Source organism: Triturus cristatus, chromosome 4_1 (assembly GCF_964204655.1).
Source record: "Triturus cristatus chromosome 4_1, aTriCri1.1, whole genome shotgun sequence".
Taxonomy (NCBI): domain Eukaryota; kingdom Metazoa; phylum Chordata; class Amphibia; order Caudata; family Salamandridae; genus Triturus; species Triturus cristatus.
Window position 1 is genome coordinate 1,170,025,742 of NC_140585.1, and position 27,117 is coordinate 1,170,052,858.

Below are 27,117 nucleotides of genomic sequence, written 5' to 3' on the forward strand. Positions count from 1 at the left end.
TATATTTATAATGAGAATCCATATTTTCGTATGTTTCTTTAACTATGTTAGTGTGTAAAAATATTTATTTTCAATATTTTTGTATTTACCATTATAGGTATACAAAAACAATATTTTTGTAATCAATATTTTTGACACATGTTTGTATCATGATATTTGTGTGATCGATATTATGTCAGTGATCCATTGATTACACCTTCTTGAGTAATCAGTGTAATTTGGGGCAAACATGTCCACCACAAAAGCACAGGAAGAGAGCACAATTAATGTTATATTATGTTAAAGAACTTGTAAAGCGCATGGCTGCCCCCGCAACGGGACATCCCAGTGCTCGTCTCAAGAAATGAAAGCTGTAAAAGACAAGCAGAGAGGGCCACATGAGCATTGAAGCAGAGAACAGCCAGGTCTTCAGGGATTTCCTGAATGAGCATTGGATCAGAATCATCCTGATAGATAGAGGAAGTGCATTCAAGAGAGCAGGTGCTTTGTCAGGGATAGCGTGGCCTCCTGCTCTTACTCTTTTAACATGTGGGACACAGGCCAAATTGAGCTTAGCTGAGTGCAGGGCCCATGGGCAGTGGCATACCCCAGGCCCCCACAGCCCCCATGGTATGCAGGTGGGCCCTCAGCACAGTGCTGGCCTGCCAGCTCCGGATTAAATCCGGAGTGGGGGCCCCTCCATGTACCTTGCAAGGGGGCCCCCTCAAGTTTCGTTACAGCACCTCCCACGGAGGCAGGAACGGAAAGAGCAAATTGGACAGAATGGGGGGCCCCTCAGAGACTAGGACAGAGTTCTTCAATCTGTGGGGTGCGCCCCCCTGGGGGGGCGCACTACCATCCCAGGGGGGCGCGCACTCCTCCCTAAAATCTTACCTTTGTTGTAATCTTTTTCCTCTAATGTTTAACGTCGCAAGTCTTCACCCATTTCTAATGGAGATGTTTGATTCGCTGTTGCTCCGGCTTTCTCCATTCAGCATGTAGGAACATCACCAGTGACGTTCCACCAATGAAGGGGACCGCAGCTGAGATAGCAGGAAGTCCCGCGAAATTTGCGGACATAGAACTCCTGCATCCACTACTTGCTCCCTTTTATTCCTGTTTTCCTGTGGAGACTTTCCTACGGTTTACCGGCACTGTGCTCTGAAGGACTGCTGAAATCTCTAAATCTGAAACAGGTGAGAGAGCATTTTCGAAGTCGGGGGGGGGGGGCATTTGATTGTTGTGCAGAGGTTCCGCTGTAACAGAGGGTTGGAGGGGGTGGAAGAAGAGGAAATTGTGCCCATACTCCTGCACTTTCACAGGGTTAATGCCTACAGCTGAAATGCTTCAAGTGGGAGGCGAGGAGTCTCCTCTGCTGAAACCGAAAGCGAACGAACTGATAGTCCACAGTGAACTGTCTATGCATTTGCTTTCAGTTTTAGCAGAGGAGACTCATTGCCTCCCACTGCAGCTGAAGAATTTCAGCTTTATGAATTTAACCCCCTCCTGGGAGGATTAGCTTTTCCCAGAACGGAAACAAAGTTTCTTTTATAATTATAAGGCAGTAAAGTATCTATTAGCTTCCTAAACTGCATTGCTCTGGCAATTATATAGTGCTTTTTTGATTACTGTGAGGGCTGAAGTACTTTTGGAGGTTATGAGATACTCCTAGTCTTTTGTCTTCAGAGGTACCTTTAGGGCAGCAGCCCCAGGGTCTGCACAGAGAAGCTAAACTACACCATTTGAAAGTTGTTTGTAAATATTTATAGAATGTTTAACTTTCTCTAAAATATTCCCGGACTGGAGTTCAACTATTACATAAGCCTCCCAGGCAATTGTGTGGAATGTTTCACTTGGGCTGCATTAGAAGAGCACAGCAGCCAAGCTGGAAAGTTAGTAGTTTCTTTTAGAATTATACAGGCAGGCGGCAACATCCACAGGGCTGAAAGGTCTTCAAGTTGCCAAAAGAAAAATGCCAGCCATGTGTTGCATAAACAGCCTGCAAATTGCTTGTTTTGGCACTAAATGCGGTTTGTAAATAAAGAAGTATGTATTTATTTGTAATGTGACTTGTCTGTCTTTGTTCCTTTTAATTATCAGTCATGGGTCTTTCAGGCAGCCCTGAAACACAATTTAAAGTGCTTTCTATTTATATTTGCTGTAGTATGCAGTGTGCGAAGTATGCACAAATAAATACTGAAAATACAGCTTTAGGTGAGTGCTTATTTTTGTACCGCCTGGGACATCAAAATAATGAGCTGGCAACCCTAATCATAAAACTGGAAGTTTGTTGCAGGATCAGCAGGTTATTTATTTCCTTCACACTCGAAACCTGGTTAATGCCATAATAGCAACAGTTTAACTTATATGTGAAACCCTACGCTGCCGTCAATAACATGCTGACATACTTTAAGTGTCTGGGAATGCACCCTGCATTCAAACAACACACTCCTCATTTTCGCCCTTCACTTTCACACTCACCCTGCACTCACAGCGATCACAATGCGCTCACACTGTTCCCCATGCACTTACACCATTCACCCCCACCCTGCACTCACAGTGATCACTCTGCACTCACAATGCACTTGCACTGTTCACCCTGCAGTCACACGAGCACACTACTCACCCTGCACTCATGTGACATTTCACTCAACTGTCTCCCTCACTGCTCACTCTGCAATCTCACTCCAATAAGCCCATCACTAACCATACATTAATTTGTCCCACTCTGCACTTACATCCGCACCCAAAATGTATACCGTCACCTCACTCACCCTGCAGTCCCTACTCTTACCCTACTCTCTCACTGTCGCAGGGTCCACAGTGCACTCACATGGGCATTCCTGCGACCCGCACAGAGGGTTAATGTGTCTGCTGCAAAGAACGTGTACTATGCAGATCAATGAACTGCAAAGGGCCTGCCACTGCTCCGGAGCACTTTGTCACACTTTAAGTCACTTTTGTTCCGTTTGAGCTCAAATCAAAGTTTTTTTGTTTGTTGAAATCTGCAGATTATGTAGCAAATGCAGTAAACTGATAATTATGTGAAAAACGCTACTGCTGCAGAAACTCATTAACTCATAATTCCAGTGGCCCTGGCTTTAAGTGACTCAATCAATTAATGGCTGGTAAGAAGGCTGCTTTCTTTAACTTTCATCACTATCATCACTATCACCACACCCTTTGCTTTCAGGCAGAGACTCCTCAAAGTCAGTTTAACCATTCAGGGGCAGTTTTTTGTGAAAGCGGAGTCCATGGGGTGGCAGGTAGAAGCCCAGCAGGGTTGCATTCAGATGGAGAACCCTAATCCTCTTGATCCCTTGGACCTCACAGCAATGGTCTAGGAGACAGGAAAGAAGCGAGATTCATAGATATTATCAAAGAGAAAGTCCAGAATAGGGAGCACTGTATGAGTACTCATTTTTATGTTTACAAATGGCCAGAGACATCTTCTTCAGGCAGATACCCTAAAGAAGGGGACATTCATTAGTGAAGCTGGTACTGCTGCCAAGTGTGTAAGTGGCCACTGCCGGTTATCATTAAGGAAGCAGATGCAGCAGGACTGGGGCCCAGGGATTTGAGGGACCCACTGCATCACAGTTGTGACTGTCTACCTTTAAAAAAGCGGCATCTGAGCTTATTTTCCTTTCAAGCATTAGGACCGAGGTGATGATCCGTCATGGTGGGGTAGAGGCAAAAGATGCAGAGGAGATGGACTGCAGTTATCATTAGTGCAGCAGGTGTAGTTGCATGGGTGTCAACGAGTGTGAGGGGCTCACAACCTCCCAATTATGGGGAGCAGTTTGTTTGGGATAAAATCTGTTTTTGTTTGATGCATTTGCTGTTTTATAAGTCTCATATTTAGTGCAGTTCATAAGCTATAGAAAAGTATTCCTGACATCATCTCATAGCCCCGCTCCCTGCACGCAGCCATGTCCCTCCCGCTCCCCAATGCTTGCCATAAAGTTTTGGAGGGGGGCCCGACCTCAAAACATTTTGCTTAGGGGGGCTCAGAGTAAAAAAGTTTGAAGACCTCTGGACTAGGATCTTATGGGTCGTGCACAGGACCTTAAAGTGGACACGCTTGTCCACAGGGAGCCAATGCAACCTGTGGAGGAGGCTAGAGACCGGGCAAAACATTGGAAGAGAGAATAGCAGCCTTACCATGGCATTATGGGCCAATTGGAGACTTCTGATCACTGTCTTATTACATCATAGATGTAGGATATTACAATATTCCAGCCTAGAAAGGATGGTAGACTGAATAATAAATAACCTGTCAGGTGGGGGAAGTCAAAAAATCCAAGAATAGGTCTGAGCCCGTGTAGAAGCTCAAAACACGTGCCTACCACCGATTTTGCCTGGGCTACAAAAGTCAAAGTATTATTGACCCAAGCACCTAGATATTTTACCACCACCTTGGGCTGCAGAGAGAGCCCCAAAGAAGAGGGCCACCAACGGTCACCCCAATGGTGGCTATCTCTTCCTAAAAGAAGAATTTCAGATTTGCTCAAATGGAGTTGCAGGCAATTGGCCGCCATCCACTCTGCAATAGCCACCATGCCGCTCTTGAATTTAGACAGATCCAAAGTAGGATTGTTGGAAAGAGAGAACACAAGCTGGGTATCATCAGCTTCGGACACCATTGGGAACCCCAGGACTTTCACAACCCGAGCCAATGGTTTAATATAAATGTTGAATAAAGCGGGGCTCAGTGAGGAGCCCTGGGGGACACCATGGCGCAAAGCGTGTGAATGAGAACTATATGGAGGGTAAACAACCTAGAACGATCACTCACAAAGAAAGGAAGAGAACCAGGTTAGTGGAGCTCCACCAATACCAATCTCCTGTAATCCCTGGAGCAAAATATCATGAGACACGGTATTAAAAGCAGCGCTTAAGTCGAGCAAGATCAGAACAGAGGATTTGCCTTCATCTAAAGCAGCATGCAGAGCCGACGCGGTGCTGTGTCGTGGTCTAATACTGTTCTAGGAAATATCAAGAATTTGGTTAGTCTCCAAAAATTTGTTAAGATGGTATTAATATGTGTCTCTGTTACTTTGGCAATAAATGGCAATAAGGAAATAAGACAAAAGTTTTCTTTTTTGGATGCATCTAAAGCAGCTTTTTTTCAGAAGGGGAATAACTTTGGTGTTTTTCCAAGAAGCTGGTACAGATGCCGATGTCAAGGAAAGATTAATCAGCTCAAGACAAGGTGGAAGAAGACAATCCTGAAATTTAAGTTAAGAAACAAATCAGACTTAAGACGATCATCTGGTGTGCCTGAATTGACTTTTTTTTAAAGAGAATCTGTAGCTCTTCAAAGGTCAGCATAAGAAGAAGGTGGAGGTGAGGCAAGGAGTTACTAGTATGAACCTCTAACCTAAAATCAGTTGTAGTATCAGGGGTAAAGTTGGAGAAAATGTGTTCCACCTTACTAATAAAATACTTTGCCAGCTCTTCACATTGGGCATTGGAAGCTACACTGGACTCCACCCCAGATGAAGGTTTCATAAGACCATTAAGAGAGAACTTTTGCAGGATTACTACTATTCTTTATTTCACTTGCAAAGTACTCAGCCCTAGACTTCTGAATCAGTTTATGATATGCCTTAATGGCAGCTCTGTAATGTGTACATAGACAGGTCATAAGTGCATCTCCAGGTGCGTTCAAGGACCTTGCAATCCTTGCATGCTTTTTTTTTTTAACCACAGATCAGTCGGAATGGAAAGCACATGTCTAAAGCATGAGTAAGCCAGTCACAGAAGATACTATTCGCTTCCTCAACATTAGAGGTCAACGGCGGGCACTGCATTTGAAGAAGATCCAAAAATGTGTGGGAATCAAGCTTCTGCCAATAGTAGGGCCAACAGGACTAGTCTTAAAGCCCCAGAGCTTAAATGGAAAGGTCGCCCATCTGGGATCCCACCATGCTTATTACAAAATGCAGGGTGAGTTATGAATGAGTGATGCTCCATCTGAGAGTAAACCAACCTATGAAGGTTAGCAGAGGCAGAGTGACTGGTTCTTGGCAACATTCAGGCACGTGCAGGCGCTTGCCTTAGGGGCATCTTCAGTTTGCCAGCATCCCACCCCCTGCGCACTGTGGCTTGCATAAAGTACCCAGGGGGCTTGACAGGCTTCTCCCAGGCTCGCCTCTGAATGGACAAAAACAACCAATCAGAGCTAAGCAATGCCGTCAGACTGAGGTGTCAACAAGGAACAGATGAGCCAGCGTGTACTGGACTCCCAAATGAAAAGTGAGTTAAAAAGTCACAGCACAGTGATTAGCAGCAGCGAGTGGCTGCTGGTCTTTGTCTTCTGTTACATTTAGCTCTATTTTCATACTGCAAAGTGCATCCTTGGGGTATTTTGCTATTTTGGATGCAAGGGTGCATTTACAGCTAAGAACATATCACTAATTGCTCACTTACGCTCCTTTACGCTCTTTGTGTAAATCTGAATTATTCTGCATAGTTTTGTTGCAATTCTGCATAATTACGTCACAGCAAATTATGCTAGTTACACCCACCCCTAGTGTGAAAAGCCTCTCAGAAGCAAGAAAGAGGCTGACATGTATGGGCAGAGATGATTCCTCTGAGCTCAACAGAATATAATGGGTACAGGCTACGAACCTCCTTTTGACAGCATAGTGTCAAATCCTACTTGACACTTCTGTTGAGCCACATGTACCACTCGGGGAACATTTGAAAAGGAGAGAACAGGATGCAAAGACGATTTTTGTGTCTCCTCTGTCTGGTTGCTGAAGGACCCTGCTTTGGTCCTGCCAAACATCTGTTTGTTTGTGCCTGCTTCAAACTGGATTTTAGTGTTAGATGTAGAAGAACACTAGGATTACTACAGTACAATCCCCTCTCACACCCCCAGTCTCAAAACATATACGTTTAGTGTGGTGAAATACTTTCGTCCTGTCCTTCTGATCACATCGTGGTGATGCGAGATGGCACTCTATTGCTTGGGGGCTTGTCACTTATTCGAGCAGTTTGTCAGATGAAACATGCAGGGAAGCTGTGTGACTCAGCACATCAATGGTCGGCATTGGTTACACTCCCCTGTAGCAAGTCTGCTCTACAGGGTGAAAAACATTCTGGGAACTTGACTGGTCTTCCTTTCCTGGACAGTGTCTCCTCCTGCAGGGTCAGTTACAATACTTCCCTCTCTGAGCAGGCAGGTAAGATTCAAGGTGCTAGGCAGAGCCACAGCTCTCCAACAACTTGCACAGACAAATATCCCTTCACCTCCAGGCGACTGTCTGTCAGACAGATACCAGCAGCTGGATCGCAGTAGCTCTTCGAATCCTCTACGAAGTTCTTCTTTCCTTGGTCAATAAGAACTTGGAACTGGAACATTGTGGGATGGTTTGAGTCCCGCCTTAATACTGTCTTTCTAGAAAGGGGATGTGAATCCAATGCCAACAGACCAGGAACTAGTTTGAATGGCTGCTTTTCAAATTTCATTTTGTGGCTGAAGAACAAACACAATCTTTGTGCAAGGTGTTGGCCCTCACACCAGGAAAGACAAAATGGTGGACCCTGACTGGAAACCGCCTCACCCAAGCAACAGAATTTGCCTACTCACTCACAATCCCCAATCATCAATCACATGGCAGTGTTCAGGATGAACTATCCAACAATTACCTGCTACAAGGTCCTCATAGAATTTCTAAGAGTACCCCTGTCTACATACTTCCACCATTCAGAGTCCGAGGCTCCTCTCTTTAGCTCTAGGAATGCAGGCAATTCACTCCCATTGTCTAAGGAAGATGTATGCCATACTTCATCTTACTCCATGTCAAACCAGAGGAAAACCAGAATGGATCCCAGCAACCATACTCTTAACATCAGCAATACCTTACATACACGCACTTGAGTAGTAAAAGGGATGGCATTTGAACAGAACATTCCACAAATGGGGCGATTGGCTCTTGGCTCTACCTGAACCAGGAAAATGTTAGTTTTGGTAATATAATCTACAAAAACTTATACACTGGCATCACACCTTGATGTCACCAACCCAGAACATGAACAGTATTCCCATGACAAGATAAAGGGTAAGTGGGCATACTTGATCAATGTGAATGCTATATTTGCATGTTGGCTTGACCAAAGAAGAAGCAGGATTCCAGGTTTACAGGCAGTCGGAACACTCTGGCCAGGGCTAAATGCTTATTTACCACACAGGTGCCATTCCCTTCTTACATGAAGCAAGCATTTGTTCAATATAGACTTTTTTTAGGAGATTTTAAAAAGAGCTAACAGTAAATATGCCATTCCATATGTCTTCTAATAAATACAATACCAAAGCACTGCTAAGGAGAGTATTATTAAATTAAGACAACAAAAAGATTTCAATCCAAGGTAATGGTACATGTACAACAATTCCTATTTTAATATACACATCTATATAGTCTTCTGGAACATTAATACCAGAAATTTGTAAAACAAAGCAGGAGAGTGAACAAGCTAATTTATTTAAGTACACATTTCAATTTTGTCATTTTAAGAAAGGGTTACCCAGGCAGAAACCACTCACTTACAAAGTGAGAAGCACTTTGACTGACAACTAATGTTTATGGAAGAGGCTGGGGGCAGGAGTCGCACCAACAAAGATGGCAAACATTAAATTGTCCTCTAGCAACATGTTTATCTTTAGTGATGCTAGTTGTTGGTAGTGCAGATTTTGTGATTTCTTACAATTAGGCTGACTTGGGAGTATAGCCTTTGATGAAACCTCAGCACATACATTAATATACTGACGTTAAGGCTAGACAATTACTGCAAGGTGTTATGTGTAGTTGCGGTGTTCATGGCTTCTTTGTGCACTCTGTTACCCTTTCTGAGCGTGGCATGACGAGAGAGGGTGTGCGGATGCTCAAGCATGGATCTTAGGGGAACACAGGTCATATGGTGAAATTTACGGTTCAGAGTATTAAGGTCCACTTTTTTCAAGGTAACGAAGAGATTTGCTTACATTGGTGCAAACCTGACCCTCATTAGTGTTAACCAGGGCCCTTCCTTTGTGTGTTTTAACTATGAATTTAAAAACACATGGGAGCAGATTTATAAGCCCTGTGCATCACTTTTGCGCCGCCGTTGCGTCACTTTTGTGACGTAGTGGCGGCACAAAGCCAGCGCCATGCTGCGGCAGATTTACAAAGTGACGCATCTAGGGAGATGCGTCACGTTCTAAAGCTTGCGCCACATGTGGGCGTACCTGCACGGGGGGGGGGGCGTTCCGGCGCAGGAACGCCTCCGAAAAGTGGCTGAGTGAAATCTACAAGATTTCACTCAGTCACTTTTCCGGCCATGCTGCGTCAAATCCCTGCGCCTGCTTGAAGTAGGCGTAAGGATTGATGCAGCATGTTAGGGATAGGGGCACCCCGAGCCTTGCTGGAGCTGCGTCGCGGTTGCGACGCAACTCCAGCAATGCGCCAACCTTACGCCAGCAGATGCGTCACGCATCTGCTTGTCCTTGCGCCCCGATGCACCGCATTGTAAATGCGGCGCATCTGCGGTGGCGCAAGGGCAAACTTGCGTGACGCATCTTCCCTGGCGCATCCATGCTGATTTGCAGGGATGCGCCAGGGAACATAATTCTGCCCCATTGTATTATTTGTGGATGTGCTGTTTAAATGGGAAATTATAAGTTGACTTGTATATAAATAAGTGAAAAATAAGTTTCTAATAATGAATGGTGGCTACCCCAAATTGCTACTCTTCTTTTGTTATCACTGGAGTTCTGGCCAAAGGAAGGGGGTAGGACAAGAAGGGGGTTGAAGTGGTTCAAATAAACAATAAAATCAATAAAAAATGGAAAGTTTTCTCTAGTGGGTGTGTATTAGTCTATTGTTATCAGATCTATAGCAGGCAAGTGTAGTATCATACAGGGATGACCTTCGCCTGGGTATAATTAATGGTTCCTAGAATTCATCAATGTCTCGCCAATCAATGATAAAACCATTGGATTAGTACTATAAGTTTGGAAAATTAGAAACATTAGAAAGAGTATAGATTGTAGCGATAGCATAAATTATGTATATCAATCTTTTCAACTGAGTTTGGAAAAAAATGAAATAAATGTGAGTAGTCCAACTGAGCAAAAATGTGCTGATTAGTTGATACTTATTGGTAGCAGAGTCATTAGAAACATGACCTTTATGTAGAAGCTATATATTCTGAAAATGTTGAAGCTATATATTCTGAAAATGTGAAAGTGAGTAATGATTACAAACGTTCATATATATCCTTGTTACAACCATATTCTATGGTCTCCAAAGGTACATTAGCCTTTGCTCTTGCACAGAGGGAGCTTTTTGTCACCTCCCCATTTCCACTGCTTTCAATTGATATTTTCTGAGTTATGGAATGTGAACGTCACGTTGTCCCTGTAACATGTTTTGTATCCTTCAGATGATTAATATTTGGGATCCAGACTCTTAATGCCCTTTAATGCTGGCAGTTCTCTGAACATGCACTTTCGTGGTTGGAAAATATATAATACAATTATTAAATATTTAAGACAGTTGATTTGATCTTCTGTTGTTTGTTTTTGTGGTCCTGGTAAGCTTTAATTTGTTGATGTTTTAGCTGCAGATGGAACAATGCTGGCACATGTAAAAACCCACTGACATGGATTCATTGTTGATAGGAGAAATTGTCACATTTGGTTCGTCTTCCTTCAATTTTGAGATGTTTTGGACTCCTGCCGGCAGGAAAATCTAGCTGTGGTAGACTATTCTTCATAGGGTAAGCACAGATCCAACATGGGCCTCCACAACTGATTGGCAGACTGATTTCCATGCTCTAAATATGCCACATATTAAAAAAATATACATTTCTGAGGAGGAGTGGCCAAGGCGTGCATGGGGTCAGATGCACTCTGGGTGAGCTCCGTTACTCCTCGGCCTACAGAACTTAGAAGCACCCCATTATCGGAGGCATAATCCCCCCTTCAGATTCCACTGACCTCATGCATCCTGCGAGAGGTCAATCTTACCTCCACTGAGTGACGGTTGAGGAGGAGGACCGTTACTTTACTCGGCACAACAGGACCATCGGTGAAGGACTGCCATCTTTTCAACAGGCACGCACTGGGTTCTCCATGCAGCAGGAGAAAGACGCTGTCCTTTGCGGACACTGGAACCCGGGGCTCTTGCTGGACATGTGGCTGTGGGAAAGTAATTGGCATCCCTGCCTAGTGGCCAACCATGGCGATTGACCTCAACTGCCTCACCATGCAACGGCGGTAGCCTCCACAGCTACATCTTGCACACCACAGAGGACAACTCCGACCGTGCGGCTGAGCGCAACGGTGATGCCAGAGGAGGTAGGTGTGTCCCACGGCCCTTCTGCAAGCCAACACATCCAAGGGGAAGCTTTCTTCAACTGCCGTCCACTGAAGTTCACCTGGCTTCCCTGGCAGGTTCAGAGAAGACTGAGCTGAATGGCCGACCTGCATACTGTTTATATTTCCCCACTTTCGACACTTACCACTGGAGGACACCTCACTGAGTTCCAATAAGGCAGCAGCTCAGGGGGCCTGACCTTGCCCCCTAGATCTACATTTGTTGGACAGAAGTGGCCCTACAAGGGCTGAGACCTTGGACATTTTAAAAACTGCGGGCCCTCTGGCAGGCACTTGGGGCTACGCGTGTTGATGCGGTCCTTTGGGACCAGTGAAGGCGTCTGCCTGCAGCCCACAAAATCATGTGGTGGAGTTCAGGGCTCTCACCTCCCACATTATCAACAGCCTCACTGGGAGACCAGACAGTGTGAGACCCTCAATGTCTACATGGGACTAAATATCGCATAGGAAGGCAACTATACTACCGCCTGCTGGCCTGGTGCGGGGAAGTAATGCACTCAGCACTTGGGGTGTTCGCCTCTCCAGCCACCACTGGCTCATGAGTCAACAACGCCTCTGGAAAACCACTGAACCTGTGCAAGGTTCACACTATAAAATTCTGCCGACCCACTAAGTGGTTACCGGAGCACTGTCCCGCTATAATGGAACACCTCAGAAACCCTAATTGCCTTACTCATCGGAAGCCACCATGGTCAAACAGAAACAACACTAGTCACTAGTCGGCATGTGGAAATACCCAGGTGAGACTCCCGTAAAAGAATAAACACCACGACGCCCTGACTGGTGACGATACCCTGACCCAACTGAAGCAACAAAACATGGACACATTTCTGATTGAAATATGCTCTGAGATAGAGCTGCTCCGGATAGATTTCAAGTCCTGCATACAAGAATTATAGAGAGAGGTGGCGGACATGGAGCAACAAGGGGACGACTTTGAGTGCACCATGGATACCAGAACGGAAGACCAGGAGCATTTATGGCAAAGGATGCAAATGCTGGAGGGAACACAGGTAGAGCTCTATCTAAAGCAAGAGGACTTAGAAAACAACAGCTGCCAAAATAACATCCTTGTTAGGGTTGTAACCAAAGGGGCAGAGGGCACGTAACGTTTGTCCTTCACCAAAGACCTCCTCCATGGAATCTGGAGGTAGCGGGGTCTTCCTCCGCTGCAACTAGACAGGGCCCATTGAGTCTTCCCCACCTCTTCCAGATTGGATATGGCCCTGTATTTACTCACCAGAGTACATTTCTTTGAGGAGAAGGAAGACATTCTGGGGGCCAAAATGGGAAAAGCATATCTTGTCCACTGAGGAAATACAATCCAGCTCTTCCATGACCTATCTGCGGCCACCCTGAGGTGTCCCCAGGACTTCTGCCCAGTCACTGGCTTCCTCAAACAGATAAGATATTAATGAAGACACCCCTTTGGCATTAGGTTCCAGTAGGTCAGACATCAGACTCTCTGAACCCTCTCAGAGGCCTCTGCCCTCCTGGATTTTCCAAGACCCCAGGACCCAGATATACAGGGTTTGGACGGTGCCCAGCAGAGACAGAACCTCCTGTCCGAATGGCGTACTGTTAGCAGGACCACTAGACCTCACAAATGGGGAGATACAACTTGAGACAAAGCCAAAGCATGCACCATAACCCACCTCCTCAAGATGAAGCAAGAATCCGAGGGGCCAACCACCTCAACCTACAGAGACGAAGTACACATGAAAGACTGAAAAACTAAATACATTAAGATCCTCCAATGGAGCATCATCGACAAGGCCATGTTGAGTAGGGTGGCCCCTTAAGAGACAATCGACTTAAATCTCGCTACTCTGAACCCTGGCCTTCAGGCAGAAACTCAGCCCCCCATGCCACACATCTAAGGTTTGAAACTCAAGTGGGAAGTAAAGACTTTGCCGGCACCATGGGGGGGTTCTAGCCATTGGGCTGGCCCTTTGGCCTTTACTATTTTATATCGTTGTTTATCTGTTATCTCTCCTGGTATTTCCCCTGGTAACACCCTCGGTGCTTTACCCACCCCTGGCCTATAGCAGGCTTTCCGTCCAAAGTTTCCCAAATAGACTCCTGGCACACTACCTCTACCTACCACATCTGTCACTTTGATATCTATGACCCCGCCCACCCTTAAACTCCTCTCTCTCAACATTTGCCTAACAAACAATACCTCACCTTGCCTAACAGACAACACCAGGTATGGAGATACTTCCTGCTACACAACCCTGATATAATTTCTCCAGGAATCACACCTTCTCAAACGAGACCAGAAACACATGCACCACCCACAATACTTCCATCAGTACATCCATTAAGAAAACGACAGGGTTGGAGATCTTCTGTAAATCGCATATTGGCCATCAGCCCTCCAGTATAACCTGAGGCACACAGGGTAGATTTATTAAACTGACTGTTTCTAAAGGTAATACCATCTCATCTTCCTGAACATTTATGCCCACAGCACAGATCTTGATGCCTACATACGCAAACCTTTGGCCGACCAATTGCGCACAGTTACGGGCCATATTGTAGTTTGGAGAGACTTTAATCTGGCAAGGGATCCAGAGTTGGATAGACAAAAAAATTTCTACCAAGGCACGGGTGTAGTGTCATCCTTTCTTAAAAAAGAAATCACAGACTTAGGGCTCATTAATGCATGGAGACACCTACACCCGAGGAAAAAGACTATTCCTTCTTCTCACATGTACACAACACCTACCTTTGCATTGACTACCTCCTAATCAGGGGTAGGCAGAACTTGCAGTGTTTCACTCCACAGAGTTACAGAAAAACTCTGAGATTCTGTGGAATTCCACCAAGGGGCATAAAATATGCAGCTTGCCGTTTAATTTAGTTCTGGTAGCTCAAGCAGTACTGAAAATCAGCATGAATGCACCATGCATTGCGCAAAAGCGTGTGGCTATTCAAATTGATTTTGCTGTTGCTCAAGTAGAAAATCGAAACGAGCGTCGCCCCTCTAACCGTGACTGCTCATGAATGCCAGCCAACGCCCATGTTAGAAAATTGCACAAGGGGATGACAAATCTGGCTTGCCAGCCCACATATTCTGGAGCCTCGAAGGGGAAAAATTTCAGCTTGCGGCTGTTTATTTTTATTTTATTTTTTTATTTTAAGCATTTATAAAGCGCACTGTCACCATTGCAGGCATCCTGGCGCTGACTAGATCAGAGGGAGACGTAAAATGAAGCAAAAAACCGAGAGTTGTCAGACAGAAGTTTTAGGGAATAACCAGGTTTTAATCCTTCTCCTAAATGGGAGAAGTTCAGAAATGTGCCTAATATCAGCTGGGAGCGAGTTCCAGAGCTTGGCAGCGGTTACTTCGAAGGATCTGCCTCCAGATCTAACTCTCTTGAATCTGGGAACAGCTGCCAGTTTGGCCTCAGAGGAGCGAAGCTGCCTGGCTGGAGTGTACCACGTGAATTTCGATTGTAGGGAGGAGGGCCAGTTCCATGGAGCGCCCTAAATGCTATACAAAGGGCTTTGAATTGTACTCTCTGCCTCACCGGCAACCAGTGTAGTTTGCTCAGAGAGGAGAGCCCGTGTGCTCTACTCGAAAGCCCCAAGGCCATCTTAGCAGCTGCTGATTGAACCCTTTGGAGCCTGTCCAGCAAGAATCCAGGGGATCCCAGCAGAAGGGCATTGCAATAATCCAATCTGCTGAGAATGGTGCATCTTACCACTTGAACACGAGCATGTAGGGGGAGGAGAGGAAGGACTTTCCTTAGGGAACGGAGGATAGCAAAGCAGCAAGCAGTAGTCTTATAGATATGTGTCTCCAAACTGAGCTTATAGTCCAGCATGACCCCTAGGTTACGAACTGATTCCACAGGCCGGACAGTGGTCCCAGTTTCAGGGGGCCAGAAATTATCTGGGAAGGGTCGGGGAATCTTAGTTCCAGCGCAGAAGAGCACCTCCGTTTTCCCTGCGTTAAACTGAAGGGAGTTGTCCCTGAGCCAGCGGGAGGTGGCACGCAGGCAGTTGTGAAAGATCTCAACCGAAGAAGAGTCCTCACCCTCCAAGGAGAGGATCAATTGCGTGTCGTCGGCGTAGTTGACAATTTTAATATCGAAACTTTTAATTAGTGTAATCAGGGGTCTAAGATAGAGGTTAAAAAGAATTGGGCTAATTGCTGAGCCCTGGGGGACCCCGTGTGAAATCAGAGTAAAGACTGACTGAAAGGGAGGGATAGACACCGCCTGCTGCCTATCCTGTAGAAAGGAGTGGAACCACTGCACTGCCGACCCTCGTACTCCCGCCTCAGACAACCGCTTCAACAGAATCTTATGGTTCACAGTGTCGAAGGCGGCAGACATGTCAAGCAGGATCAAAAACGTTGCCTGCTTGGTATCTGCACGCCTTTGGAGTTCGTCCATAGCGGTGATAAGGGCGGTCTCGGTACCGTGGGCGGGCCGGAAGCCGAATTGATCACCATCTAGTAGTTGAAGGCGTTCCAGATGATTGGAGAGGGTGTTGCTAACCCATCTCTCAACAATCTTGGCTGGAAATGGTAGCAGAGAGATGGGACGGTAGTTTTTTGAGCAGTCCGGGTCTAAAGAGGGCTTTTTTAGTAAAGGAGATACTAGCGCCTGCTTCCATTGAGCTGGAACAGTCCCAGTCACAAGAGATTGATTGCAAATAAGATGGAGGGATGGGAAAAGTTCCTTCTCAAATTCCTTCCATATTTTTTGTGGAACAGGGTCTAAGGGCGACCCCGAGGAAATCTCTCTGGCTAGTTTGCCGAAAACTTCATACGTAAGAGGTGGAAACTCGAGTAAGAGATCGTTTGAAGCCAGAGATGGACCTACAAGAAGGTCCACTGAGGATCCCAATCTCAGATCAGGGGGAGGGATAAAGTCTGGCGAGACTTCCAAGTCCTTAATGATAAGCTCAACTTTTTCCTTAAAGAAAACAGCAAGGTTCTCACAGAGTTCTTGCGAGGGGATGATGGAATTTTTGGTGCATTCCGGATTGGTGACACTATTCAGGATATTAAAGATGTTTCTGGAGCTGTTGGTGGAATTACAGATCGTGGAGGAATAATAATCCGCTTTTGATTTATTAATCAGTTTCTTATATTCACAAACTTTATTTTTCCACAGCTCCTTAGAAGTGTCTGAATAGTCACGTCTCCACCTTCTCTCAGCTTGTTTGCAGCATTGCTTCAGATCTTTTAAGGATTCATTGAACCAAGGAGCGGAGTCATTGCCCTTACAGCTGCGCAATTTCAAAGGGGCATGGACGTCAAGGATAGATGTCATACCTGTGCAGAGTGAGGAGTAGTTATCATCTACCTGTTTTTTCTCATCAAAGACTTGTTCCAACTGGAACACTACCCCTGAAGAGTGCAGACGAGTAAGAGCTTTCCAATCTCTACAGTTAATTTTTCTGGTCAGGCCAGGAGCCTTATAATGGCAATCATTCATGTGTATAAAAAATTTGATAAGTGAATGGTCCGTCCAATCCATAGGTAGGGTTTCCCCCATCCCAACTAACTGGGGATCTGCGAACAATATATCTAAGAGATGTCCGCCTTTATGGGTTGCTCCGGTGACCAACTGAGAGAGGCCAAAACTAGCGCAGGAGTGAAGAAGGTTATTGAGACCAGAGTCGAGAGCGCCATTGCGCCAGAGGTTAAAATCGCCAAGAATGAACAGTTTGTGATGGGAAAGTGCAATATTAGTCAGGGTGACCAGGAGCGCTTGTTGATGCTGGAGGCTAAACGCCCCAGGAGGGCGATAACACAGTATCCCGGTGACAATAATGCCAGGGAGGGCCTGGAATGATAATCCCAACAATTCAATGCCTACGGTCGGGTCTAGAGCGAGAGTTTTAATGCTACAGGATGCCTTAAAAATGACACCTACCCCCCCTCCTCTCCCACTAGCCCTAGGGGTGTGTAGAAATTTATACCCAGGAGGACATGTGAAGCCAGGATCAACCAGGCAATCAGGGCGAGTCCATGTTTCCGTCATGAACAGAACATCTAGTTCATGAGTTTCAATAAGTAACTGGATCTCAATACTGTGCCTAGGCAGGGACCTTACATTCAAAAGGCCACATTTTAACAGATTGTTACCCAGAAAATCGGCTCGCGGAAAGGCTGCATGTAATAAGGTAACAGTGCCTTTGTTTGCGTGTAGCTTACCCAATTGCAAGAGCGCCTCTCTGGAGTAGGGAGGGCCAGCAGGAGGCATGCTGAGGTCGGTTGGGCTCAAACAGGTAGCGTAGCTGGCGCAAGGAGCTACCTTAGCGCGGACGGGCGCAGACGGGCTTGCCTTAAGCGCGCCTTCGGCGCGCAATCGGCGCGCCCGCTGCGCTCGTCCGCTGCGCGTCCGGGCATGGCACATGATTTAAGGAAGAGGAAAATAGGGGGGGGTGTGGCCTCAAAAAGGGGCGTGGCCTCAGCGAACGCCGGTGATGGCGGCAGCAGTGAACCCTGTGCAGCTTCAGCGACAGCGCTGTAACTGCTGCGCGGCCAGGTTAGGAGCACACAAGTTGCTTGCAAGGTGCAGGAGGGGGCAAGGGGTGAGTAAAATACACATTAAATTAGTGACACTCAAAGTTATTTAAAAACAATTCACACTCCCGGCTTTCCGCCTCAGGAGATCAGGTCAGTCTGAGCGGCGAATGTATTCCACGCCTTTAAAGGCTCGGAGGGGGCGTGGCCTCAAAAAGGGGCGTGGCCTCAGCGAACGCCGGTGATGGCGGCAGCAGTGAACCCTGTGCAGCTTCAGCGACAGCGCTGTAACTGCTGCGCGGCCAGGTTAGGAGCACACAAGTTGCTTGCAAGGTGCAGGAGGGGGCAAGGGGTGAGTAAAATACACAATAAATTAGTGACACTCAAAGTTATTTAAAAACAATTCACACTCCCGGCTTTCCGCCTCAGGAGATCAGGTCAGTCTGAGTGGCGAATGTATTCCACGCCTTTAAAGGCTCGGAGGGGGCGTGGCCTCAAAAAGGGGCGTGGCCTCAGCGAACACCGGTGATGGCGGCAGCAGTGAACCCTGTGCAGCTTCAGCGACAGCGCTGTAACTGCTGCGCGGCCAGGTTAGGAGCACACAAGTTGCTTGCAAGGTGCAGGAGGGGGCAAGGGGTGAGTAAAATACACAATAAATTGGTGACACTCAAAGTTATTAAAAACAATTCACACTCCCGGCTTTCCGCCTCAGGAGATCAGGTCAGTGTTTATGGAATTTGTCCAGAACACTGTGTTAAAGAATAACATGGAGTGGCAGAAACAGCTTCTATCTCAGACATCCAGATCTTCGGCCACGCCTACCATGCCCTGATATGAAGAGGGGATATTACCCCCTAGGAGAGATCCTCCATGCTGGTGACGCTATCCTCAGATTTTAAAAGACCCCGTCAACAGGGCAAATATCAACTCCCCAATCGCAGACAGTTTTACTCATAATACCATGCAAGACACCTCCCTCCAGCATTTGTGGGATGCCTTAAAACCCACTATTCGGGGAGTAATCAACTCAATAGAGGTGGAGAGGGCACAGCAAGAGAGATGCATTGTTGAACACACCCTGACATCTGAAATCCACCAACTAGAAGAAATGGACAAACGCAGACCCTCAAAAAGGACGCAACACAAGTTAGCCACAGTAGGAGGTCAACTAAAAACACTTCGGGCCAGATGTACGACGAGCAAAATTGTGCCTCGCAAATTGCGACTCATTTGCGAGGTGCAATTTGCCATGTACAACAGTGTGTTTAACACTGTTGATGATTCCCAATGGGGTCGTAAATTGCGAGGCTCATTAATATTAATGAGCCTCTCACAATTTGCGAGCCCATTGGGAATGACAGGCCCTCCCAGGTATGGTGGCCTGCTGGGCTCAGCAGACCACCATATCTGGGACTGCTTTTAAATAAAGCATGTTTTTTTAATGCAGCCTGTTTTCCTTAAAGGAAAACGGGATGCATTTAAAAAGAAAAAAATGAAACTTTTTCGTTTCATTTTTTAAGGGCAGGTAGTGGTCCCTGGGACCACTGCCTGCCCTAAACATATTTTTAGAGACAGACACAAAGTTTGCATACATTAATTTGCGGACACAATTAGGAAGGGAACACCCCTTCCTAATTGCGACTCGCAATTCCTAAATAGCGAATCGCAAATAAATTGCGACTTGCTATTTGGGAATTGTACTTGGCCCTGGGCTATTTTTGCAAGAGCAAACGGGTCACAAACCCATTTGCGCATGCAATTTAGGGTCATAAATCTGGCCCTTAGACCCAACCGTACGGAGAGAATACTTTTGTCCTTGGGACAACAACTTTGCGATAGGGAAGAGAAAGTAGGCTCCCTACTAGCACTGAAAATTAGACTTCGCCAAACCAAAATGCTGATCCCACAGATACAAACAACACACAGGGCTGGAAAAAGAAAGAATTATCCTTTTATCAAAACTTACATGACCGAGGTACTAAAAACCAAAAGGAGATCAACTCCTTTTAACAAGACTGCCCATGGAATCAGATTGATGTATAACACTAGAGAGAGCTTAGAAACTCCATTTGACATAACCGAGATCTGCAAAACTTTGAGACTCCTCTTAACTTGAAAATCACAAGGCCCAGATGGCTTTACCCCCACCTTTTAAACAATATTTCTCCCATCGCTACAGGAATACAATCCCACCGTTTAACTCCTTCACTCAAGCTACCAGCCTCACACCAATGATGAGTGTGGCAGAAATAACACTCATCCAGATATCGGGGAAAGAACCCACGTTGCTCCTCTTACTGCCCCATAGCCTTACAGAACACGCACAAAAACTATACACCAAAATACTGGCCCTGCAGCTTGAAACCCCCCTTTCAAGCCTAATCAATCCAGCTGAAGTTGGATTTATTTATAACAGGTATGGAGTGGATAATATCCAATGACTACATCACCTAATTGAAAGAGTACACAAACAAAACATTCCTGCCTTATAAGTGCCACTGGACGTGGATTTGTTTTCACTCCAGTGAGCTGGACATTCTTAGAAGCAGTCCTAAACAAGGTCCAACTCGGTCCCAAGTAAAACATAAGATTATGGCAGTATACTCCCCTCCGACATCAGCCATACAGGTCAACGGGCTATGAATTTAACGGATCTCACTAGCTGGGGGAACTCGGCAGGGATATCCTCTCTGACCTCTCCTTTTGCCCTAGTAATCAAGCCCCTAGCAATCTAAATTAAACAAGCCCCCGAACCCCCCCTATCTGGTCTCTTAATCAACTGTCGATCGGCAGTTAAGCACGCCGCCGATATTGCTGATCTCATCCTGAACAAAAATTTTGACCTAGCAATACTAACTGAATCATGGATCAACAAATACTCTTCTCCTTGCCTGAACCTATTAGTCCCTCCCAACTACAATATTGCTAGACTGGACAGACAATTCAGCAGGAAAGAAGGAGGCATCGCCTGCATCTACCGATCTAACCTCCTTGTCATGGAACTCACGGCGGACACCACTGCCTCCTGCGAATACCTCGCCCTCTCCATTTGCAGCAACTCAATACAACTGTGCAATTTGCACATCTTTTACCACCCTCCAGGCTTGAACGACTCTTTCACTGATCACCTCTTGGAAATCATCACAACTAAGATTTCGTCCAACGCTAAAGAGATTTTCTTCGGTAATTTCAACCTGCACTGGAACGATCCTAAGGATCCTCACGTCAACGCCATCAAAGGCCTCCTAACCGATCAAGCCCTGACTCAAGCCTGCTCACTGCCAACTCACTCAAAAGGGGCCACCCTGGACTGGATCATCTCTAAGGGATCATCAGTCAAGCTTATCTCCATAGACCCATGTGACTGGTCTGACCACCACGCCATTGCCTTCCTTTTACCCGGGACCCACAAGACAAAGGCACAGCAACCGGTGATTTCCAAACGCTGGATCAGAGACACCAAGAACCTTGACCACAGGAAATTGGAGGCTCGCTGGAACTCTGGCTCCCCCCCCCCTCGCATACAACTACGGTCAGTGACCTCAATGATCATTACTCAGCGACTATATCGAACATTCTGGATGACCTTCCCCCACTAAAACTAAAAAGAACAAAAATCAAAGACAGAAACCCCTGGTTCACTGGATTCATTAACATGGAGAGGAGATCCCTCCGGCAATCTGAAAGATTTTGGAGACAGCACCCCTCTACTGTGCATCTAAACCTTCTCCGCCAAACGAGAAACTCCTGCAACATGAACATCCTCAATTCAATAAAAGAATACTCCAGATCGGAACCGGGGAATGTCAAGAATAGACCCCGCAAGCTCTTTGAACTTGTCAAACACCAATCAAATAAACTAGCTAAAACACCGAAACAAACTCCTAAGTCTTTAATATCATCTGAGGAATTCTCCTCTTTCTTCGCTGATAAAATCACAGCCTTAGGAAGTGAACTCAGTGCCTCTACATATTCTCAACCCTTTTCTGACCTGCCCCCTCTTTCCGCGCTACTCCCAGTAGCCTCACCTAAAAATCAAGCACGCTGGACCGACTTGAAGTACTATGACGAAGACTCCATCTCTAAAATCCTCTCTACCTTAAACCCAAATAACCACTTTAATGACCCGCTACCATCCAACTGCCTCGCTGCTGCCACCCAATCCATTATCCCTAGCTGGACTGCAACAATCAATGCCTCTCTCCAGCAGGGATCGATTCCTGACTCTCTGAAAGCCGGCCAAGTCCCCCCATTTTAAAAAAACATCGCTGGATCCAGCCTCCCCTGACAACTTCAGACCTATCTCCAATATCTCTCTGTTAGCCAAAGTGTTAGAGAAGTGTGTACAACAGCAACTAAGTCAACACATCAACAACTTTCACCTACTCGATGACTTCCAATCTGGATTCAGACCGGGGTACAGCTCTGAAACTACCATGTTCCACATCGTGGACGATGCCTTCCAAGCCCTAGACCATGGCAAAACCTGCCTTCTAATCCTCCTAGATCTATCCTCGGCCTTCAACACGGTCAACCATGAAAAACTACTTAAACGCCTCAAACTCAGGATGGGTTTGGATGGTGCTGTTTTAGAATGGCTTAGGTCCTTCCTCCACAACCGATCACAGAGATTCCTAATTAATGGCAACCTATCAGCTCCCACCCCGGACACGGTTGGAGTCCCTCAAGGATCAACCCTGTCCCCCACCCTCTTTAATCCTTACTTAAAGCCGCTTACCGAATTACTTTGCACCGCTAACATCTCCTACCAAATGTACGCGGACGACACCCAAATATACATTAAAATTTCATCGCTCAAAGAGATCCTCTCCCTGAATGAGGCCCTGAAACTGACCGCCCAATAGCTCACCTCTAACCAACTCAAACACAATGCAAAGAAAACCAAATTTCTCCTAATCTTCCCTACAAAAGCCAACCCAGAGATTCAGATGTGGATCAAGGCCATCACAGCCTTAAACTGCCCACCAACCATCGTGGACTCAGCCAAATCTCTGGAATAATCCTCGACTGCAACCTGAACATGCGGGGCCACATCAACTATTACAGGGATCCCCTTTGGGGACCATTGTCACAAGCACAGTCTCTTTGCACATGATGTCTTACTTTCACTAACAAATCCTGTCAACACCCTACCAGCCCTGCTTTCACTCTTGACCCAATTTAAAGCAGTGTCGGGGTTTAAAGGGAATGCAGACAAATCATGCATCCTCAACCTCACACTACCTACACAAGAATTAACATCCCTTCAACCACATACCCCTTTCCGATGGTCAACTACTACGATCATCTACCTGGGCCTCCACAATACACTACTTCCCCCATCACCTCTGCCTCTATCAGTCCCTTCAAATGCCCATCCCCATGGCTGACATATTACGACTCCAAACTCGTCTGAAATTTCATTTGAAATGAGGAATGCCCTTGTGTCCCACACAAGCTCCTTATTTTCCCAAGGGGAAAAGATTGGTTTGCCTGCCCAAATTTATTAGACCACTGCACATCTACGCTTCTTTTCTGAGTGAACACAAAATAGAGTGAGATGCATTGGTTTCATATAGACAGGGCTGTCGTGTGTCAACTAATATGGGACCTAGGGTGGCGCCCTTGCACCTCTAGCCCCAAAGGTGCTTTTGCAGCAACGCCTACCAAAACAGTCCTAAATATTTGGGACCACCTTGCCCTCAAGCGGGCCTCATGACATTTACCTCCCCGCACACCCCGATAGCCAGATGCCCAGACTTTGCACCAGCATTAGACCCCAAAGCATTCCCAGAGTGGTCTGAAAGGGACTGTAGAACCCTTCAAGGTCCATTCTGAGGTGACACTATCAAATCCTGGACCATTGCAAACTTGAATTCCAAGTTTCGGGACAAGCCTGGCCACAATACTGCCAGCTAAGACATTGGGCCTTGCACCCACCCATCCTCCCCTCCACAACGAGGAAGAAGACCCTGTTTGAGGACTTGGTCTGTACATACTCAGGCACAAAGAGCCTCATTTCCAGAACTTATAAAACTCTCCAAGACTCTAGGCCAGTCACAACACATAAGTAACAAGCTCAATGGGAAACTGAGCTTCACCGGACCATTATGCTTAAGGACTGGGAACGCCTCTGGCTCGACATTCCCCAAACCCTACGTAGTGAACCACAGAGGAAGTCGGCGTACAAAATAAATGTGCAAGTGGTACCTTACACCAACCTGACTACACAAAATGTTTGCCAAGGTCTCATCACAATGGTGGAGATGTAACTAAACAGAAGAGACATTCCTACATATATTGTGGTCCTGTTCTGTGATACAAACCTTTTGGAAAGAGATCTTAGGTCATATTAGGAACCACACCACTCTTTTACCGTCCATTTTAGGTATATTTGGCTTTCATTATTAGCCTACAGCCACCACACCGCCCACTTAGGGGCCTACATTTGGGGAAGGCAACATCCCCTGAACCCTTCTCCCTTATATTACCAAACCCCTTCTCCCCACATTACCTCCCACTTCTCTTTAGGCCTCCCCCTCCTATTCCCCCGCCTCATGGGTAGACATTATTTTCCCTCTATCATTTTGGACAGATAAACACTGCATTTATAATGCAAAACTATACTGAGCTAAAGTATAAGTTACTATTCTGTATACACTTGGGTTTTTCTTCTTTCTTTTTGAAAATAATAAAAATATTCACACCAAACTTATTGGACATTGGTTTAAATATGCTGAGTCACACTTAAGGTGCCCAGATTTCCATTTTTACTCTTTTTACAAATAAATAAATACAGAAAAATTGTGATTTCTTTTTCTATTTACTTTTAAAAATGGAAAATACAGAAGGCCTTCCTTCTATTCTTTCCAGTCAACCTAAATGCGGTCAGTCATGATTGCCACATCAAGGTTAGTTCAGATTGACTGCATGGGGAAGTTAAAAGAAGGGATAAGATTTCCTTCAACAGCAGCATCTATGAAGTACAGTGATAAAATGTACAGATTAGTGCTTTGTTGTATTATATATGCCTCCTTCTAGTGCTGAGACCTGATATGTACTAATTGTGTGTTTACATTTACTATGTAAACCTACATTTCCTCACACAATGCAGAATAAATATGGATACATAATGAACAGATGAGTAAAAAATAAATAACGATAAATATAGATGCAAATGTTAAAAAAATAAAACTGGTCATACTGTAATTTAGTTCTCCAGTATGATTGCAGTAGTATCAGAGGCTACGAGACACCTATTGTCACAACCAGCAGCCACCACACATAGGGGCCTATTACGATCACGCTCGAAAAGCTTCCGACCTTAGGTCGAAGGCTTTCTGACCAAGATCATCGGTTTCAATTCTGTCCGGCTGATTACAATACGAAATTGAAACCGGCCGCTCATTCCGGCTGGATTCTAACGGGCTCAAGGAGCCTTCAGCGAGTCAAAAGCCGGCACATAATCCATATGGATGGCGTTTTATGCCGTCCGGATTACGATGCAAGGTTTTCTGACAGGCTTTCCATGCTGGGCTTTCCAACATGGAACACTTGTCAGAAAGTGTGTTTGGGGACACCTAGCAGAGCCCCTATCTGTTTGCGACCTCCGGTAGGGGGCTGAGGGGGCCCTAGTTGATCCCTGCACCTTGCGGCCGGCACCTTGAGGTGCCTGCCACAGAGTGCAGGGAGTAACACAATCTCCAATTTCTATTTGTGTGCTTCCGACTACACCATGTGCTGTTGTGTCAAAATTATGCAGTCGGTACCGCTGACTGGAGGTCGGTAGGACACGTTTCGACAACGGTGTTGGGCGGGACATCGTATTCGGCCCTATGGTGTTCTGTAACAACTGGCTAGCACAGGGCCATAGTAAAGCCCTCACTTTGATAGTCAGGCATTCGTTTGTATTTACAATTAGATTAAATTTTTCTTCTCATTTGAAAACTGATAAGCTGTATTTCTTTCAGCAATCTCCATTCACTACCCTCCCTGTTTCGTCATTTATTTGTGTAGACATTGTTTGAGATGTTGAGTGTGTGCTTCATTCGACTAGGGCCACTTTTCCGCACCAGTGGAAGTTTCCTGTTGCTCTGTTGATCTCTTCCAGTCTGAATCACTCTTTCTGTTCCTGTCTCTGTTTTCCATACCCTAGACAATTGGTCCTTATAGTGTGAGCAAGACAGCCCTCCTCGCCCTCACCAAAGTACTGACACCTGACCTGCTAGCGATGAATATTCGAGTGAATTGTGTTGTTCCCGGACTCTTCAAGACAGACTTCAGTGGCGTTGTGAGTATCTCATGCAGGTTTGACGAAATATGATGGGAGGCTGAGAAAAACTATCTTTCGGTATCCTGTTCATCTTCTTTCTGAATGGATGTTGCCCAAAGTCTCAAATGTGTGTCTTTCCTTTACAACCAGAGCATTTAATAATGTAGTTTGTTTTGTGTGAACATATTTTTTTGGTTTTCAGACATTCAACTTATCATTGGCTATGATCAAAATTAACATTGTTCACTAACAATACCAGTGTGGATTAAAACATGTAAGATTATCAAACTAAGACCAAAAGCCATCTGGACTGTATGTCAGAATGTCAGTTTTTAATATTGGGATACAGTAATATTGAGGAAAAACTATTGTTGAGCAGCATATTGAGAAGGTAGGTATATATATATATAGGTAAGTGTAGATTTACTATTCGTAACTCTGCATCTATGTAGCTTGAGATATATATATATATATATATATATATATATATATATATATTCCAAAGTTGCCCAGAGCTTCAAAGATGCACTCCGAGGAAGATTAGTTCAACCGAACCTTTATTATTCGTCAACAGCATTCCAAGCAGATCTTTTCAAAGTGTCCCTGACGCGTTTCGAGGCAGCATGCCTCTTAATCATAGGGAGAAGCAGTCAGTGCGCGCACACACTACAACCCTTTTAAATGGTTCCTGATTAGCATACCGCTCACAGGTGAGTCTTTTGACAGCATGCTGGGAGTTGTAGTGATTTTAGTCCCTCCAGTGGGTAATTCTCGTGCCTCAAGTGGCTTGCGAGCACTGACCTCGTTATAGCTTCGTTAGTCTTTATTTAAACCCTCCAGTGGGCTTCTGTGCGGATGGCTGTTAAATTCAAGACAATCTTCATGCCGCTCACACCAGTACAGTCCTGGCGCGCAGACCCGCCCTTCCTTCACGCGGGTGGTGCATCTTCCCACGGCTGGACGGCCGTGTTAGAAATGTATTCCAAAGTT

The 27,117-nt window shown here is 45.7% G+C and overlaps 1 protein-coding gene across 1 annotated transcript in view; it reads left to right on the plus strand.

Annotated features, from left to right (window-relative positions):
* The window catches only part of LOC146856278 (dehydrogenase/reductase SDR family member 4-like), a 268,293-nt gene that overhangs the window by 102,677 nt on the left and 138,499 nt on the right, over window positions 1–27,117 (plus strand). Inside the window, exon 7 of the mRNA XM_085654373.1 lies at window positions 26,011–26,145. Within this exon, the coding sequence (XP_085510499.1) occupies window positions 26,011–26,145 (135 nt within the window). The remainder of the gene's footprint in view (window positions 1–26,010; window positions 26,146–27,117) is intronic.